The sequence below is a fragment of the Dryobates pubescens genome, chromosome 27 (genome assembly GCF_014839835.1).
Source record: "Dryobates pubescens isolate bDryPub1 chromosome 27, bDryPub1.pri, whole genome shotgun sequence".
Lineage (NCBI taxonomy): Eukaryota > Metazoa > Chordata > Aves > Piciformes > Picidae > Dryobates > Dryobates pubescens.
In genome coordinates, this window is record NC_071638.1 from 6,816,487 (window position 1) to 6,835,502 (window position 19,016).

The 19,016-nt window shown below is 40.1% G+C and overlaps 1 protein-coding gene across 1 annotated transcript in view; it reads right to left on the minus strand.

Moving 5' to 3' along the window:
* Window positions 1-2,964: 2,964 nt before the first annotated feature.
* Window positions 2,965-19,016, minus strand: part of ATP6AP1 (ATPase H+ transporting accessory protein 1) — a 58,801-nt gene continuing 42,749 nt past the window's right edge. The window contains exons 7-10 of the mRNA XM_009896286.2: window positions 17,415-17,656; window positions 16,634-16,687; window positions 9,316-9,556; window positions 2,965-3,498 (exon numbers count right to left, since the gene is read on the minus strand). Of these exons, the coding sequence (XP_009894588.2) occupies window positions 3,289-3,498; window positions 9,316-9,556; window positions 16,634-16,687; window positions 17,415-17,656 (747 nt within the window). The 3' untranslated portion in view covers window positions 2,965-3,288. The remainder of the gene's footprint in view (window positions 3,499-9,315; window positions 9,557-16,633; window positions 16,688-17,414; window positions 17,657-19,016) is intronic.

Genomic DNA, 19,016 nt, shown 5'->3' on the forward strand with positions numbered 1-19,016 from the left:
GGACTCCAGTAGCACACATGACTCCCTAAGGTGGTGTATTGGATGTCCATGTTCCGGTGTTGGCAGCAGGGGTGTCTTCTGTGAGAAGAGGCCATGACATCTGGGTAGGCATCTGCCAGTGAGCCAAGGTCAACTTACCACATGTGAACATTTGATCCTCCTCTAAGATGAACTGGCATTGTCCCCACATTGCAGTTCACCTGGCCCACAGAACAGCTAGGCATGTGGGGAGTTCCCTTCCCTTCCCCTGCTGTCTTTTCTATCACAGACCTCATAAGAACAACTGTACCACATCAAGAGCTACAGCACATGGCTTCAGCTTTCTATCACATGCATATCCAAACTCACTGTTGAAACAGACTGTATGCTCCCACAGGCCCTACTTGCTAAAACATTCTTCTTTTTGTTTTGTTTTGTTTTATTTTGGTTTGGTTTTTTAATCCAGAAATGTTTTCCCCTTTACCTTGGAACTTGTAATATCAAACACTGCAGACAGTCCAGTCTGACCCATTTCAGATGGCATCAGTTTTACTGAGTCAGGTAAAAGCTAGCCCAACAAACATTTCTTCCAACATCACTTCCAATCTGAGCTCTTCTGAAAGAGGCTTATCTCTTTCCCATGGTAGAACCTGTACGAGATTCTGTTTTCTCCTCCTCTTCTCCAGAGTACAACTCAGTCAAGCAAGAGAAGAAAGGATATGGAAATCTCCAGTGCTTCCCTATAGTCAGGACACTGTGAGCTCTAAGAGAGTCCACAGGCTCAAGAGGAGGCTGAACAAATTCATGGATTATAATTATACTCAGAGTTATTAAATGCAATGACACCACCTCTGACTAAGTAAGGTGAAGATGGAAGAATATCTGCAGGAAGCACTGCTATATACTCACCATACTCATTCACCAGCTGGATATCTGACCCTGGGCTAGGTGACCTCATAAAGCTGTTCTTCAGTTCTTCTATAGCACCACAGTGCAACCAAATATGTTCCAGACTTTGCTGAATCTTGATAAAAGTCATAAGATAGCTGTCATGCATAAACCGAGTCCTTTGTGATAGCCTTCTTCTCTCCTAGCTATCACATATTTATTATGTCAGTTTTCAATTGTCACATTCATGTAGCTTGCTTTGAAGGGAGAATTAATAAAACAAGTCCAATTGTCTCTCCTAGCAACTAATTCTTGCACAGAAAAAGTGCCTTTCTAACACAGTGTTCTTGTGTACATCAAATGGCAGCGTTCTTTGAGGTTTTCAGAAACATTTGGGAAAAATATTACAGCAGAGGAGTCACCTCTGCCAGGTAGATGATAGCTGTCTCTCTGTTTTCCAGGTTAGGATTGAATTATTTGGGAGGAATAGCTTCAGGCGGCATTTAATTTACCTCTTCTCCCAGGCAACCAGTACCAGAACAAGAGGACACAGTCTCAGGCTGCACCAGGGGAGGTTTAGGCTGGAGGTTAGGAGGAAGTTTTACACAGAGAGAGTGATTGCCCACTGGAATGGGCTGCCTGAGGAGGTGGTGGGGTCGCTGTCACTGGGGGTGTTCAGGGCGAGGCTTGACAGGATGCTTGGTTCCATGGTTTAGTTGATTGGGTAGTGTTGGATGATAGGTTGGACACGATGATCTCGAAGGTCTCTTCCAACCTGGTTTATTCTATTCTATTCTATTCTATTCTATTCTATTCTATTCTATTCTATTCTATTCTATTCTATTCTATTCTATTCTATTCTATTCTCTTTGACTGCATAATAAAAATGTGACATCCAGGAATAATGGGTAGAAACTATTGCTAGTCTAGTTGCATTGTTGATTCTAACTGTCTTTCCTCTTCATTATGGTCTTATGTTATGGATCAAGATCAGAAAAGTTAGAATCTTTCCCATGTGACTAACGTACTTCTGTCAAAATTGTATCTGTTCTGTAGCTGCTATTAGAGCCACCATAAAACAGTACAGAAGAAAGAATGAATATGTAGTGTCTTTATTAATTGCAGAAGAATTCAGCACACACTGCTTTCAGGCTTCTGGAATCATTGAGATGACCATAAACATCCTCAGACCTACACAGTACAGTAGCGCAGTACTTCTAATTAGCTTTTCCCCCCATAATTGCTCCAAAGATACTTGGAAAAGAAAATTTCCTTGTCTCTGTTACAATGCTGTCTGCCCTGGCACATTGAAAGACACTAGGTTATGACCTTGAAAAGTTGCATTCATTGCCATGACACTGAGTATAATTTTGTGATCAGTTTGGACAAGGACCTGTCTTGCTTTGTAACTCCATCAGCTGCCCATGGCTAGAGCAAACACATGAGTCAGAGTTACTTAACATAATTTTCACCAGCATTAGAGTAGAATAGAATAGAATGGAATGGAATGGAATGGAATGGAACGGAATGGAATAGAATAGAATAGAATAGAATAGAATAGAATAGAATAGAATAGAATAGAATAGAATTAACCAGGTTGGAAAAGACATTTGAGATCATTGAGTCCAACCTATCACCCAACACCGTTTAATCAACTAAACCATGGCACCAAGCACCCCATCGAGTCTCTTCCTAAACACCTCCAGTGATGGTGACTCCACCACCTCCCATTCCTGTGGCCAATCTCTCTTTCTATGAAGAACTTCTTCCTAACATCCAGCCTAAACCTCCCCTGGTGCAGCTTGAGACTGTGTCCTCTTGTTCTGGTGCTGGCTGCTCAGGAGAAGAGAGCAACCCCCACCTGGCTACAACCTCCCTTCAGGTAGTTGTAGACAGCAACAAGATAACATTAGAGGGAAGGTAAACCCATTCTCGTCTGTGATAAAGTGATGGAAAGACTTTGCAAGACCATATATTTAGTGACTTATACTTTACTAGTCCTATACATTTTCCATTGTTTTTCTCAGGGGAAAAAATAACATCAAGCATCACGTACTTGGAGAGATAAGTACTTTCCTATCAAATAAGTTACTTTATGCTTCTTATTTATCTCTGTTGTGATATCATTTCTTTGCCAATAGTATATAATCTGAAGGCAGTTTGTAATGCTATTTCCAATAGCCAGATAGAGTAAGATCTCTACAGCCTCACCTCAGATCCTGAAGACAAATAGCTGTTAATAAGTGACAGTAATAACCAAGTAGAATTACTCTGACAAGCATAAGGATCCTTTTTAAAATGTAGTTTAATTATACCTTTCTGCTATATCTTTCTAAGTTACAACACTATGAAGTAGAAATAATCATAAGTACCCGATAAGGAAGATTTCATAGCCGCATTAAACATTAAGCATTAACATCGCTATTCCGTCTGAGGAACTGACAGAGCTGGACCTTTGGGATCATCAAATCTGCTGTTTGTGGTGAGCTGCATGATCATATGGATTCCATAGGCCAGGATCCACAGTAGAACTAGAGATGTCACCAAGCCCATCCAGATTCCAGGAGTGAAGAAACCTGTACAGTCACTTGCGTAGGAAAATTGGCCGTTTTCAACATTAAAGCCTTGAATCTAAAAATGAAGAAAGGTATATAGGTGAGTGCTATTAAGTGTGGAGTCTAGGCACTACTTTCAGGATATATGTGATAACTACAAGTAAATGCACCTTCATTCTGCCTAAGAAAGAGTGTGAATGTTCTACATATCAATTTTCACCCAGGAAATTAAAGATTCAGAATTCATTTCTAATAGAATAGAATAGATTAGAATGGAATGGAATGGAATGGAATGGAATAGAATAGAATAGAATAGAATAGAATAGAATAGAATAGAATAGAATAGAATAGAATAGAATAGAATAGGATAGGATAGAATAGAATAGAATTAACAGGTTTCCTAGTTCAGAAATTTGTGTTACTTGTAGAAGAAAAGTCGCAAAGAGGGCAGGTGATCACTGTTATTCAATGACCACTTAAGGAACAGGAAATTGAAATCAGAGAAATCAGAGAATCAACCAGGCTGGAAAAGACCTCAGAGATCATCAAGTCCAACCTACTACCTAACACCTGAAATGCTGTTGCAAGCACTGCTCCAAGTCTTCAGACTCAGGAAGAGACAAAAAGGGCAGGCAGCAACCTGTGTCTGAAAAATCCGAAGTCTAACCTATTACATATCATTCCTTAGTCAAATACCTAATTTTCTAGTGTCATAGTATCAGTCAGGGTTGGAAGGGACCACAAGGATCATCTAGTTCCAACCCCCCTGCCATAGGCAGGGACACCCCACACTAGAGCAGGCTGGCCAGAGCCTCATCCAGCCTGGGCTTAAACACCTCCAGGGATGGGGCCCCAACCACCTCCCTGGACAACCCATTCCAGGGCTTCACCACTCTCATGGTGAAGAACTTCCTCCTCACATCCAGCCTGAATCTCCCCACCTCCAGCTTCATTCCATGCAGTTTTGATCCTCAAATTATAGTTCCATTATCAACTCTGCCAGTTGATATGTGCATATTATGGAGGGAAACAAGGCAGTTTTTGAAGGTAAGATTTTATGTGGTTAAAGGAAACTAGCATTTCTCTGTCCAGCACTCAAAGACCTGAGAGTTAAGGTTTCCTTTCCAGGCTCTGAGATTTGTTGAAATACCCTGAGCTATTTAGCTAATAAATCCTTGACACTCCAAACAAGAGAGAGGACTTTCTTTATTGAGATGTGAGATCTGGGTGTGAAACCCATCTGAACTTTTCCAGTAGTTAGAAAAAGCTGTAATACTGCTCCTTTGACTGCATTCTTGAAGCCAGCCACTGACTGAATTCTTACCATATTATTTTCTTCAGAGAAATCAGCTAATTTGGGGATCTGTCTTCTGCCTAGATGCCAGTTTTGCACAAGCTATCAGCAAACTGAATGCCTTTGAGTACGCCAGCTTTCTAAAACGTTTCTCAAAACCAGTCAAAGCATTAGAAAACTATGAAGGAAGGGAAGACATCCACCCCTCTATACACGTGCACATAATGGCATAAGCACTGATTCCTTCAGAAGGAAGGGAATCTAATGAGTAGAAGAAAATGAAAGAAGGAAAGAATTAGTGTGATCTTGGGGTTGAGTCTTTAAGTAATTTTATGAACATAAATGAATCCTGGGATTCCTATGTATTTACACATTCTTTGCAATGAGTGTGTAAGAGACTGGATGGGGTGCTTGTTGCCGTGGTTTAGTTGATTAGATAGTGTTGGATGATAGCTTGGACTCGATGATCTCAAAGGTTTCTTCCAACCTGATTAATTCTACTCTATTCTATTCTATTCTATTCTATTCTATTCTATTCTATTCTATTCTATTCTATTCTATGGAAAGCACCAAACATTATAAACTTACCAGTCAAGGAAAAAGACCATAAAACAGACTATTTCCCATAAAATCATAAAATTTTAAAAGTATTATTTTATTTAAATCTCTTCCTTAACTAGGCACTAAGCAAGGAAGGAGATAACAGATTTCTACTTCTCTATGTTTCCACTCCAGGATTACTCTATGCTTTAAAATAAATTAAGTGGAAAACTTTGTGGTAATAAAAGAGCCTGTACTTCCTAGGAAAGGTGTTGGTACAAACATTGAAGAAATGAATTTGTGGCTTGTATACAGGCAGTCTGGGTTTGAGTTTATTCATGCTCTGGCATCTAAATATAGCATGTACAGAATACGTGTGTAAAAATTAATGACTACACCTTCCAGAACGCTGCTTAATGAAACTATTGTCATATGCAGAGCTAAGGACTAGTTAGATACTGTGAAGGTGAAGACAATTTTAGCAGTTCAAGCATTTCTGGGCCTGTTAGAAGAATCTTTCCACGGTAGGCAACTTGCAAAGACTGCCTGTTTTCACTACGGGCACTCAGACTTCTGATTTAAGCAGGATTAGGGAAAATAAGCTTTTGGGTTGGATAACTGTTTGCACAGTTTTAGAGTGTACAGTTGATTACCAAAGCCTTTGCTTGTTAAGCCACTGCTTTAACCACCGATGAGAATATGAATAGGAGTTGTGAAATGTCATATGAAAGACTTATTTATGATAAAGACAGAAGCAGGTTATGATTTATGTCATTTATATTCAAAAACTGGATTGAAATTCCAGAAAACAATTCCCACTTGCTACCGTATTTAGAAGAGCTCTCTGAAACACTACACAGTTATATTTGGGTTAGAAAGACTTTATCACTTCTGATTTAGAGCCAGGAATACTGAATTTTATAATCACAGTATCACAGAATCACCAAGGTTGGAAGAGACCTCGAGGAGCATCAAGTCCAGCCTGTCACCACAAACCTCATGACTAGACCATGGCACCAAGTGCCACGTCCAATCTCCTCTTGAACACTTCCAGGGATGGTGACTCCACCACCTCCCTGGGCAGCCCATTCCAATGATGAACGACTCGCTCAGTGAAGAACTTTCTCTTCACTTCGAGTCTAAACCTCCCCTCGTGCAGCTTGAGACTGTGTCCTCTTGTTCTGGTGCTGGTTGCCTGGGAGAAGAGACCAAGCCCCACCTGGCTACAACCACCTTTCAGGTAATTGTAGGGGGCAATGAGGTCACCCCTGAGCCTCCTCTTCTCCAGGCTAAACAATCCCAGATCCTTCAGCCTCTCCTCATAGGGCTTCTGCTCAAGGCCTCTCCCCAGCCTCATTGCCCTTCTCTGGACATGTTCAAGTGTCTCAATGTTGTTCTTAAACTGAGGGGCCCAGAACTGGACACAGGACTCAAGGCGTGGCCTAACCAATGCAGAGTCCAGGGGCACAATGACCTCCCTGCTCCTGCTGGCCACACTGTTCCTAATGCAGGCCAATCCTATTGTGTTTGCTCGGGTTTTGGTTTGTTGGGTTGTTGTTTGGGGGTTTTTAAGTAGGATTATGCTTACTGAACCTTCAGGGTGAAAGCTTTAATTGTGCATTCTTAAAACACTTTGTCTTATTTTAGGTGGGAGATGAAGTATATTCAGGGTTCTTTTATTGCTTTTCTGAAGTTTTATCATTTCTCCGGAGGTGTTAGATCCTAGGTAGGAGACAAAAATGTGACTTCTAGTGGTATTTCTATCTATGGAACAATTTAAAATGTTTACTTGTGGTTCTCTAACTTTTTAAATATATTTATAAAACCATTTTGGATAGAGGTCTCTGTACTGGAGAAGTTTTAATTCTAGTGTCTGGACCAGTGTTGTTTGTCTTGGTCATACTGGCCTGCATTGACCATTATTTTGTTTAGTACTTTTTGGAATGGAGTTTTCTCATAATTTGACCTTTGACAAAGGCTAAAATCTGCTGTTTTCATGGCTCTTAAGTGGCTCTTACTGAACATCTAATTTTTGTGGCTTAGAAATGTGTGGTGGTTTGAGCCTTAACTGGGATCTAAGAGCTCAGATGGGGGCAAGGCTGAGAATGCCTCCCCAGCTCCCCCTTCCTCTTTCCCGATCAAGAGGGAAAAAAAGGAAAGGGAAGGAGGAAATCAACTGAGAAATAATTTGGAGTCAGTTTGGAAATAGGTAAAAATTTTGTTATAAATATATATATATATCTATAAAAAACAAGAACAGGAAGGGTTCACAAAGGTAAGGAATAAGGATGGATGGGGAATATATATATATATGTGTATATGTATACCACTCCTTTGAAGTCCTTTGAAGAAGCACGAATGTAACAGGAAGGAGGAGGACCAGGCCTGACCAGGCTGAGGGAGCTGGGATTGTTTAGCCTGGAGAAGAGAAGGCTCAGGGGAGACCTTATTGCTGTCTACAGCTACCTGAAGGGAGGTTGTAGCCAGGCGGGCGTTGGTCTCTTTGCCCAGGCAACCAGCACTAGAACAAGAGGACACAGTCTCAACCTGTGCCAGGGGACGTTTAGGCTGGAGGTGAGGAGAAGGTTCTTCCCAGAGAGAGTTGTTAGCCATTGGAATAGGCTGCCCAGGGAGGTGGTGGAGTCATCATCCCTGGAGGTGTTTAAGAGGGGATTGGACATGGCACTTGGTGCCATGGTTTAGTTGTCATGAGGTCTGTGGTGACAGGTTGGACTTGATGATCTTTGAGGCCTCTTCCCTCCTTATTGATTCTATGATTCTATATATTGTAAGTGGAAGCTTTATATTTTCATAGCCCATGTAGTTCCACAGCCTCACAATTCCAGAGTGTAACTTCAAAGAACTGACTAGGCAAAGCACAGTTGCATGGACTCAGGTATTTTCAGACCTCTCCATAAAAAATATCATCAAGAAGAACCTTCACAACATTGGTGTGGAATTTGTGGGAAATAAATCTGAGCAACGATGCTGTTCCTTGAAAATTTCCATTGTTTAAGCAGAAATGTCAAATCTGGACTCAGGTTACTGAGATTTGGGTTGTTACCAAAATCATAAATATAATTATATCAGCATTTATATCCAATTATCATGGGGTTAGCTCATCTTTGACAAATGGAGTCCAATTTGGAATTATTCCTTTCATGTCCATGATCTCTTTAATCAAAGATATCCCATAGAGCAACAGTGTTTGAAGTTAAAAATGCTGATGTGGTTCTCAAAACTCAGAATCAGTGCTCACAATAATAAAGGTACAATCATAGTGTGGCTCAGTTGGTAGCACATAAGACCCTTAATGGGAAGGTTGTGAGTTCAAGCCTGCAGTGGGCAGTAGTGGCCTCCCTACTCTAGTCATGAGGTCTGTGGTGACAGGTTGGACTCGATGATCTTTGAGGTCTCTTCCAACCTTAGTGATACTGAATCTGTTACTGAATCATCTCCACCTCACATATCTACTCTTATACTACAGCACTAAATACACATAAAATCTATGTCAGGTCAATATTGCCTCTATTACTGCTTCCAGTTGAAGTCCATGGCAAACCTTTAAATCTAATTGCACTGGGCTTTGTTTCTCTCTGTAGAAGTACAGACATTCTAAGCCACTGAAAACAAGAACCACACTAAGCTGTACTTTCCTAGGTAAACAAAGTGCAAAGAAATCAAGTAAAAATAAAGTAAGCAGTATAAAGCCACTGGCCTAAGAGGATCATGTTTCCAATAGCAGCCCAATTCATTAAACAAGCATGGGAACTTAGGCATTCTTTGCCTGATTAAGCGCATTTGGGTGTATTGGCTTTTCTTTTCTGTGGACAACTTCATAGCTTTTTTGGTTTTTTCAAAGCTGTGCTTTTGTGTTCTTACTGTTCAGCAACTGCCAACTTTTTTGCCCCTTTTTATTGAATAGCTCACCTAGGGGGAGCAGCTTTTCTTGCACATTTTTCCCTGAGGCTGAAATGAAAGTGAGGGAATTACGGATGTGTGTCATTCAGCACCTACAATATCAAGTAATAGCTCTTGGAATTGGCAATGTGTACTCACTTGCAAACTGGAAATGAAAACTTCCCAGTATTTTGCCTCAGATTCGTCAGATGGAATCAACCTTGCAGGATAGAGATTGCTTGTTCCCACCAGCTGACAATGAAATGAATACTCTGCAGGAGCAGAGATGGCAGAAACATGAAATTCAGAAAACTTTTCTCCATCCTGTACAATTTCAACAGAATTTAAAGTAGACCAGTTTCTAGCTGAGCCTTCGTAGAACTTGTTGGACATTAAAAACCTAGGAAGACAAGAGAGAAAACAAAGAGTCAAAATAACAGAAGAAAAAAATGTTCATATTCATTTGATAAAGTCGTGGTGGCAGATAACAGCTCAATATTGCTAGCTGCAAACGTCACAGCTGTTATCTTAGCTTGGCCTCCCATGTCATTAAGGTTGTTGATAAGGGAAGAGATGCTGTGAATATGTTTTTTACTGCTTCTTAGAATTTCATCTCGTAAGCACAGCTTTCTATCGCTGTGGCAGGCAAGGAGCAAACGCAATTTCATTCTTCAAGGACCTCTGCCAGTGCAGCATTTCATCAGTTACCAACAGTATACAATCAGTTGAGCAGAACCCGAGAGACTGTCAGTAGGCCTGCAGTGGCTCTCAATAAACATTTTATGGGATTTTTTTTTGAAAACTGCTTTTGTGATAGGTACAGGCATGATACTCTCTCTGATTTATCACTGCAATTCTTCACTGGCTCAAATGCCTAAATGGCAATTTCCTTTGCAAAAGTCTGAATTTGCAGAAGATGACAGAGTTCACAGTATCACAGTATCACCAAGGTTGGAAGAGACCTCAAAGATCATCGAGTCCAACCTGTCACCACAGACCTTGTGACTAGACCATGGCACCAAGTGCCACGTCCAATCCCCTCTTGAACACCTCCAGGGACGGTGACTCCACCACCTCGCTGGGCAGCACATTCCAATGGCTAACGACTCTCTCAGCGAAGAACTTTCTCCTCACCTTGAGCCTAAACCTCCCCTGGCGTAGCATGGGACTGTGTCCTCTTGTTCTGGTGCTGGTTGTTAGAGAGAAGAGACCAACCCCTTCCTGGCTACAACCACCTTTCAGGTAGTTGTAGAGAGCAATGAGGTCACCCCTGAGCCTCCTCTTCTCCAGGCTAAACAACCCCAGCTCCCTCAGCCTCTCCTCACAGGGCTGTGCTCAAGGCCTCTCACCAGCCTTGTTGCCCTTCTCTGGACACATTCAAGTGTCTCGATGTCCTTCCTAAACTGAGGGGCCCAAAAAAGTCTTCTGCCTCTGAGGGTGGGAAGGGGTCATCAGCTCTAGTTTCTCAATCTTTTGTGGGTTAGGCACAAATAACTATTTTCTCATTTTGAAAAGGTCTATATATGGTATTGCAGCAGTTTCCAATAATTTATAATCATGGGATTTATATATACATATTTTAGTATCACTCTATTCTGAACACTTTCCAAATGCTCTGACACAGAAATATTTGAGACTATCCAGGTGTACATCCTGATTCTTTAGAGATAAGGAATATGTCCTAGTCTTCAACACTTTTCATCCAGTTCCTCTTACGTATTCAAGTTGTTGCATAAGGAAATAATAAACTCTTTTCCTTATTGTATGCTGTTTAACAATTCAACCTTACTTGAACTATGTATGTATTGCTCTATATAGTCTGCTGAAGATTTATTTTTACTTATTGATAACCAGAAAGCATTTAGAAGAGGAATTTTTTTAGCAGAAAGTGAGACTTGCTGCAAAATAAAATATTCTAATATATCTGTACACAGCAGGTAATGCTGTAGGTAGACATTAAAATTTGGGAGAAGACTTACATACAGCTGTGACAGGTTTGGAAAATAAGTACTCACAGAATCACAGAATCACCGAGGTTGGAAGAGACCTCAAAGATCATCAAGTCCAACCTGTCACCACAGACCTCATGACTAAACCATGGCCCCAGTGCCACGTCCAATTCCCTGTGGAATACCTCCAGGGACGGTGACTCCACCACCTCCCTGGGCAGCACATTCCAATGGCGAACGACTCTCTCAGTGAAGAACTTTCTCCTCACCTCGAGCCTAAACATCCCCTGGTGCAGCTTGAGACTGTGTCCTCTTGTTCTGGTGCTGGCTGCCTGTATATTTTATGCTCTATAGTGCATATGTATATATAGAGAAAATATTCCCTGTTGGGTTTGTTTGTGTTTGATTTCTCCAGTAATCTGTGGCTTTTGAGTTATATAGCATCATAATCCTCAAGAGTTTCAAAATGCTGTGAAGGAAGCCTAGAACTCAGTGTCATTCAGGTGACAAAAGGACTTTTTTTTCCTCACAGCAGTCCTTATGTTTTGAGCATAGACTGCTCTTTCCAAATAACTTTCAACTGCAAGCACCAGTGAAAAAGAAAAAGTAAATTTGAACTTCATCTAGCCCACATTCACACAAAATTAAAACATGTTTTAGCCTACATATTAATTGCTAGAAGAAAGGAAAGTTTCCCTGATATATAACACAATCTGAACAGTACTTCAGTGGCGTCTCATTAGCAACACTACAGGCACAAGCTAAAGGCCAGGTAAAATCTCAGAGAAGTTTGCTTAAATTTCTGTGCCAGCCACAGGTGCTGGGTGTGCTCTGTACTTCTGCTGAGAAGATAAGAAAAGCAGTAAGCAAGGAAATACTTTGGAGTCTTGTCAAATGTGAACAAGTTTATTTGTGTGAGTTCACCTTGCACCAAAGATCAAAATTTTATATGAGTTGTGGATTTAGGAGATGAAAATCGTAATGAATGAACTCATTGAACATGGCTAACTCAATTATACAGGCTTTTATCCTTAGCATTTTTCCAAACAACTGACAGTGAATAGTCTCCAATAAGCAGACATTTAACTAATACCTGATGCATCTATAATTCATTAAATTACAAAAACAAACAACCCCCAACAACAACAACAACAACAAAAAGCCCCAAACACATTCAAACGGCAAAAATCAATGGAAATATTTCATTTAGTCTAGTATTTTCTCAATGAGTAGATGGCAAATAGAATGAGTACAATATTGGAAATGACAAGAGGAGGAGAGATAAAGATGTTTTATACAAAGAGGAAAGTACCTTGGCTTTTACAGGAAATGCTGTGTTCTATTAAACATCAGAGCAAATACAGGAAGCAAGCTTTATCACAGCCAGTATGTACTGCATGTATTGTACTGTACTGTACTGCACGTATTGTGAGTCATCATCCCTGGAGGTGTTCAAGAGAGGATTGGACATGGCACTTGGTGCCATGGTTTAGTAGTCATGAGGTCTTGGGTGACAGGTTGGACTTGATGATCCTTGAGGTCTTTTCCAACCTTATTGATTCTATGGCAAACAATTCCTGGTCACAGGCTACACGCCCTTTGTGTGAGATAACTGGATGAACTCTAAATGCCACCACCTGTTACTGATGACAATCTCATGTGGCTAATCATTACAAGGAGAGATGTTTCTAAAAAGGAATTGCTACTGTTTGAGAAGACTCAGAAAGAAACACAACTGTTAGCTAAAAGACTTTAAAACATGGTTCTTGGGTCAATTGTATTCTGTACATGTTAAGGGCACCAACAACAGTGAAGTACTTATCAACGTTAAGTGGGGAAAATACTAATGCTTTGCACTTCCACACACTTTGACACCTTTTCCCAGAGAAGGCAGACAGGTGCTTGAACATCTGGATGTCTTCAGCTGTGATGATGCTTCTTCAAGCCAAAACTACTGCCTGCTTCTCCTACCCCTGCTGCAGAGTTCACTTTTCTAAAACTAGCCCAATGAGAAACATTCTACAACTTCTCCCTAACAGCTCACCTCTCAGTGGCAAGTGCAGGAGAACGAATGAAGCTACTGCTTGTGCTAGAGAGGAAGACAGCATCTGTTTGTAGAGGATGAAGTAACTACTACAGCTGCTAGGAGGAGGTGGGAGCTGCTTAGTGTCAGTTCGTAGACTAGTGGTGGTAAGGGCAGGCTCTGGATCCAGCTCGTGATGATGAAGCTAGAGCCTCTTTTATTGATGAACAAATTCATCTATTTGAACGTGGTCCTCTTTGGTGTGACTCTGTGTCTTCAAGGGATGATCTCCTACACCTAACTAAATGACAGTTACAGGGAGGAAAATGCAGACTTGGCTCTAAGCTCTGTTCCTCTTTGTCTTGCTTGTGTCCTGTTTATTGAGGCAGACTAATCTTACCAAGAGTCATCTTGAATAGGAAGTGTAACCAAAGTTAACCAGAAGGGAAAACATAGTTTATAAAGTATCTCCACAGGTTTTAGAAGCTCTTGACAATAAGCATGCTGAGATAAACAAGGTGAATAGTGTTGCTGAATCATTAAAACGTCAGTGGATTGTTCTGGTTCTGCTGAGTATATCTTTTCATTTGCATTATATGCCATTCAGTGTTGTATTATGCTAGCTAATAGAGGCCTACACAACTGTCTTGTAATCAAGAGATAATCCAACAGAACACAGCACAAATAACCATGTGTGTCTTTAGTGGAAAGTTTTCTTCATAAACACTATTGACTTGTTGATGTCAGCCATCAGTCAAGCACTTGCTCACTCTCTGTCACCAACAGGACGAGGCAGGAGAAAGAGATAAAATGAATCTTTGGGTTGAAATGAAGACAGCTTAATGAGTGAAGGAATGAGTTAAAAGGGTAATATAGAAGCAATCACTCTACCTCCCACAAGCCACAGCACAGTTGAATGCCCAGACAATGACTACCTTGGAAGCCAGCCCCCAACTTCTTCCTCTGTTCTATTTCTCATTGCTAAGCACCTCTGTCATACACTAAAAAGAATCAATTTAGCTATCTTTGTGTCTAAATGCTCTGAAGGCCTATTAAAAACCTGGATCACACCTAGTCAAATGCCATAAATCAAACTCTCCTGCAAAACTCAGCCAGCCAAATCTACTTCAATCACTCACCAGCCATGGCAGCAGTCAGGAATTCACATACTCTCTTTTCAAGTACTCACCTATTGTGGAGCCTGAGTTTCTGATCCACTTGGAAGGGCTGTTTATGCATTTTAGTTTTTTGTTATAGTATCTTTCAGCAGAAGCACAGGTCAAGAGAAGCTTTGTGAGTATTTCTGCCTTTACTACAACAGGCTCAAGGGGTGTAAAAACAAAATTCAGAGTAAGAGAGGAAATATGAACCATTGACCTTTTGTACTGATGTTATCCTTTAATTTAGTCAGTCTGTCTGCAAAGTTGCTTCATATTTCTTCTCTTCAGATGCACCTCAGTTTCATGACCACACTAAAGTTTTCTTACAAGAAGTAATTAAAATGATAAGACTTTAACAAACAGTCTACTAAACATAAATCTGAATAATTCTCATTAAGTCCATATGCATGCACCAACACCACATTTGGTCTTCTTAAGTCTGCTGCAGCAATCAGCATCTAAAATAAATGTTTCAACTGCCAAGGTGTTTAGTAGCTTCCCAGGGTTCGCAATTTCCTGTTGCAGAGCTGAGTGAAATCTGTTGACTGCTTCAAAGAAAACAACCCCTCCAAGATCTAATGGTTAACTTGGTAGCTAGTTTTGCAGCACGATGTCACATTCCATACAATTTTCAAATGCTCCATGATTCATATTATTTTCTTGAAGCTGTAATTTTGCTAGAAAGCATGGTATTATGTTGAGGATAGTCACATTCAGGACAAATGTAGAAAGCAACCAGATTCATTCACACAGAAAGGCATTACAGGAAAGCAGCTAAGACCTTTGCTAGCATGAGCAAAAGCACAGAATGAGAATCCATGGCGCTGTTTTGGTGGCTCTGTCTGTATGAGAGTGAGATGGGAAGAGCAGACAGCAGACAGAAGCACCAGGCTAGCAGCAGAGGAAGTGATATTTTGTGACTTGGAGTAAAAGTAAGGATATAACTTGGGTGGAGTCTGCATTTGAGACCAGTATTTTTGGTATGGGATCCAGTTAAGTTGGAAATCCTTAATTCCCTGTGGTGTTCTGGGAAATGCATGCCCCTCTGTTAATTTATAGTTTTGAAAACAATAAATGCTTGACTCTAACACCAAAGATATTTCTCAAGGATCCTCTATGCAGCTCACTACAAAAGCCAAAAAGAGTAAAAATGCTATACTAACAGCAGTATTCCCTAATTGAGGGAACATATTAAATAACAAAGCAATTTTGTTTTGCTGATGCCTGTCATGGTCACTGCTGATGACTGCAAGTGTCTCTGTGCTCTCCAAATACAACTCCAAACATATCACTGACTTAAAAAAAAGAAGTCCTTCTGTGGGTCCTTTTACCTAAATGTGAAGTGTCCTTCTATCTCACTGTAAATACTGGTATTTATTCATTTGTTCTTATCATCTTGGTGCCATGTGTCTCTTTTACTGTCCTACCAAAACACTGATCAAGTTCCGTCTCCTACATTACCACTTTAAGCTTCCCCTCCTTATTTCGGTTTCCCTTATTCAAGCAAGATATCATTTTAGATAGCAAAAGTTATTCACCTTTCTACTGCCCAAGCAAATACCCAGTTCATCCTCTGACACATGCAACTTTAATTCAGTGCAAGTTTCCTGGCCCAGGTGCTTCCCAAATAAATTTAAGCAACTAACTGATGTACCTAAATGAAAAATAAAAGCATTCTTTGCCAGAGCTTAAGAAATGCTGTTCCTGCTACTGAGGAAAGAACTGTCTGTGGACCAGCAGCAGGATGGCAGCCCTCTAACAGTAGCAAATGTTTTCTGCATCCATAGAATCCACCAGTGAGAGCAACAGTTCCAAGTTCCCCCTATGCCTTTTCATGTCTTTTCAAGTCTTTCCATTTTCTAGCTTTTCTTTCCCCATGCTAGAAGTGTGGTCTTGTCATCATCCATGGAGCAGAAGGTTTTGGAGACCTCATTAACCACAAGCTAGCCATGACAAAGTACATCAGTAATGCATAGTAGGACTGAATGCAACCTGGGACATGCAAGTGGATTTCAGCTGTCCCTAGAATGGTTTACAAATCACAGATTTCCCTAAGACAGGATTGTGACCAGCTCCTATCAGCAAAACAGGGAATTTCATCTACCAGATCCTTACAGTATCATTGTTTGCTTACCCCAGTTTTTCAGAACTTTACCTGAACATATTCATGCATTACCTATACAGAGACTGTACTATTGTTCTCCTGAATAATAACTCCTCAAAACACAAAGTAAATAATAATCATTTCAAAAACATTTTCACTGAACTCCTCCTCCTTTCTTTTTATTTTTCCCCTCCTAATTTACAAACAGGCTTTGTACATTTAAGAACAGATCAGAAGTTACCTTATCTCTAGGCTGCTGATTCCATTCACAGGCTTTGTGTATCTTAATGACAGTCTAAGAATAAGAAACAGATTTTTAATGTTAGAGTAGTCAGCTTTAATTAGATCATTGTGACATTTCAGTCGAAGGGAATATTCTAAATCAATAGGCAATTACAAAAGTCATACAGCAAAGGTTCAGTACACAGAAAAATATGACAAAATATTTCTAGGTAGTTTTTTTACCCAAGAGCAGGTGCTTCAAAGTAAAGGAAAACAGAGATCCTGTTTCATTAATGTACTTCTGGCTGAATTACAGTATCACAGTATCACAGTATAACTAAGGTTGGAAGAGACCTCGAGGATCATCGAGTCCAACCTGTCTCCACAGACCTCATGACTAGACCATGGCACCAAGTGCCACGCCCAGTCTCCTCTTGAGCTACCCAGTAACTGGCAATACTTCCCTTCAAGGGAATTTTTGCAATGAAATGATGCTCTCATTAATGCCAGTGGAGATTTCTGTGGTTATAAGACTGGGCACAGCGAAACCCGTTTGGACCAAATATAAACAAGCACAGAAGTAAGGAACGCAAGAAGAAAGAACTGTGAAAATCAGAGGCTGCAGCCAAACCATTTTTTTGATATTTGCTCAAGCTTTCTTCTAAGAATATTCAATTTACTTTTTTTATTTTGATCCTTTAGAAGGAGAAAATTAAATTTGTGTGACTTGACATTGCACCATTCCTGATTAACTTTCAGAATCGCATATATTATGATATGACATTTCTTTTGCTACTCACGTCGTGTTGGTGTCTGAGCACTCAGAGGAAGAAATATTCACATTCTGGGATACAAATGTCACATTTGTCAAATCTATAAAAACTGAATTATTGGCTTTGAGGCTGAAATTCCTTGCATAAAATAGGATGCATGTATCATTTCCAGTGGTTACATTCAGAGGAGGATATGATAAACTGTCTTCTTCCTCAGTGGCCATTAACTGTCGTCTTAATTTCCACACCTCATCAGTTCTTCTAGAAATCTGGGATAAAAGCACATTAACAATTCATCTCCTTTGCAAGAGACAATCTCAGCTGAACACAAGCTTTCACCATTCTGTACCATCCACCTTTCTTAAAGCCTCGGTGTTTATTATTGTCTGTCAATTTAATTGGCAGTGTGGTGGTGTTCACCTAGATTCCCATGGTCATATGAAAACAAGCATCAGTAGTCAGGTAAATTAACACAAACCCATGTTGTTAATGATGCCTTAAGACAGCAGTATTCACTATTGTTAACAGGTAGAAGAATTTTTAATGCATGGTTTAGTTGATTAGGTGGTGTTGGAAGGTAGGTTGGATGTGAGGATCTTGAAGGTCTCTTCCAACCTGGTCTGGTCTGGTCTGGTCTATTCTATTCTATTCTATGCTATTCTATTCTATTCTGTTCTATTCTATTCTATTCTTTTTTTTCTCAGAGAAATGTACTGAAAGAAATTAACTTCTTTTTATTTTTTTCTGTGACACAGTCACAAAAAACCTTCAACTTGCCAGTTCAGTGACTACTCTTCTTAACAGCAGTAATAGTTTTTGCCCTCCTTATTTTAACAGGCATGAAAGGACATTACTTAACTACAGAGTGTTATATTTAGATTCTTCAGACAGCATCTGAAACAATGGATGCTCATTTAGAAGGCTTCTAAGAATTGTTTTTAGTAGGTAATGCCTTTTTACCAATGTGCTCAGGACATCCCCCTAACCAGCCTCATTAATATCAATGGTAAATAGTAGATGACTGAACAACAGCTTGATTCTGCTGTTCATATCTTACTGATCATTTCTTACTCAGTTCATATCTGGGCTATGTCATTTACTTTTGAGGCTCCTGTCAGCTTTGCAACTTTGTTTTCTACAAGTGGCCTCTGCCCTTGGATAACTTTGGGATACAAGAAATGAGAGGCATCGCAGGGGTTGCCAGAACTATAATTATGTGGAACTACTGCCTGTAACAACTTTTAATGGGTTTAAAAAAAGGTAAGGGCCATTTTCCAGTCTGGAACAAAGGCTATAATATAGCTTTATAACCTGCCTGTGGATAGGAATCCCAGGAGATTGTCACCTTAACTGCTGCCCTTTAAATGCTATGGGCCATCTGTTATTTACAACACACCTTTGCAGAGACCTCATTCTATGAACAAAGCAGAATGAGCTGAGTTAAAAACCTTTGACTGGATGCTCACATGAAGACTGCAATATTCCTCTCCCCTACATGCATACTTTATGAATTTCTTTTTAATTCAGGTTAGTGCCTTTTCAAATACATCAGAACATGCATTATTTTAAAAGAATACCATTTTCTTTAAAAGTAGAGTGCACAACAAAAGAAAATATTCAACTTTTGGT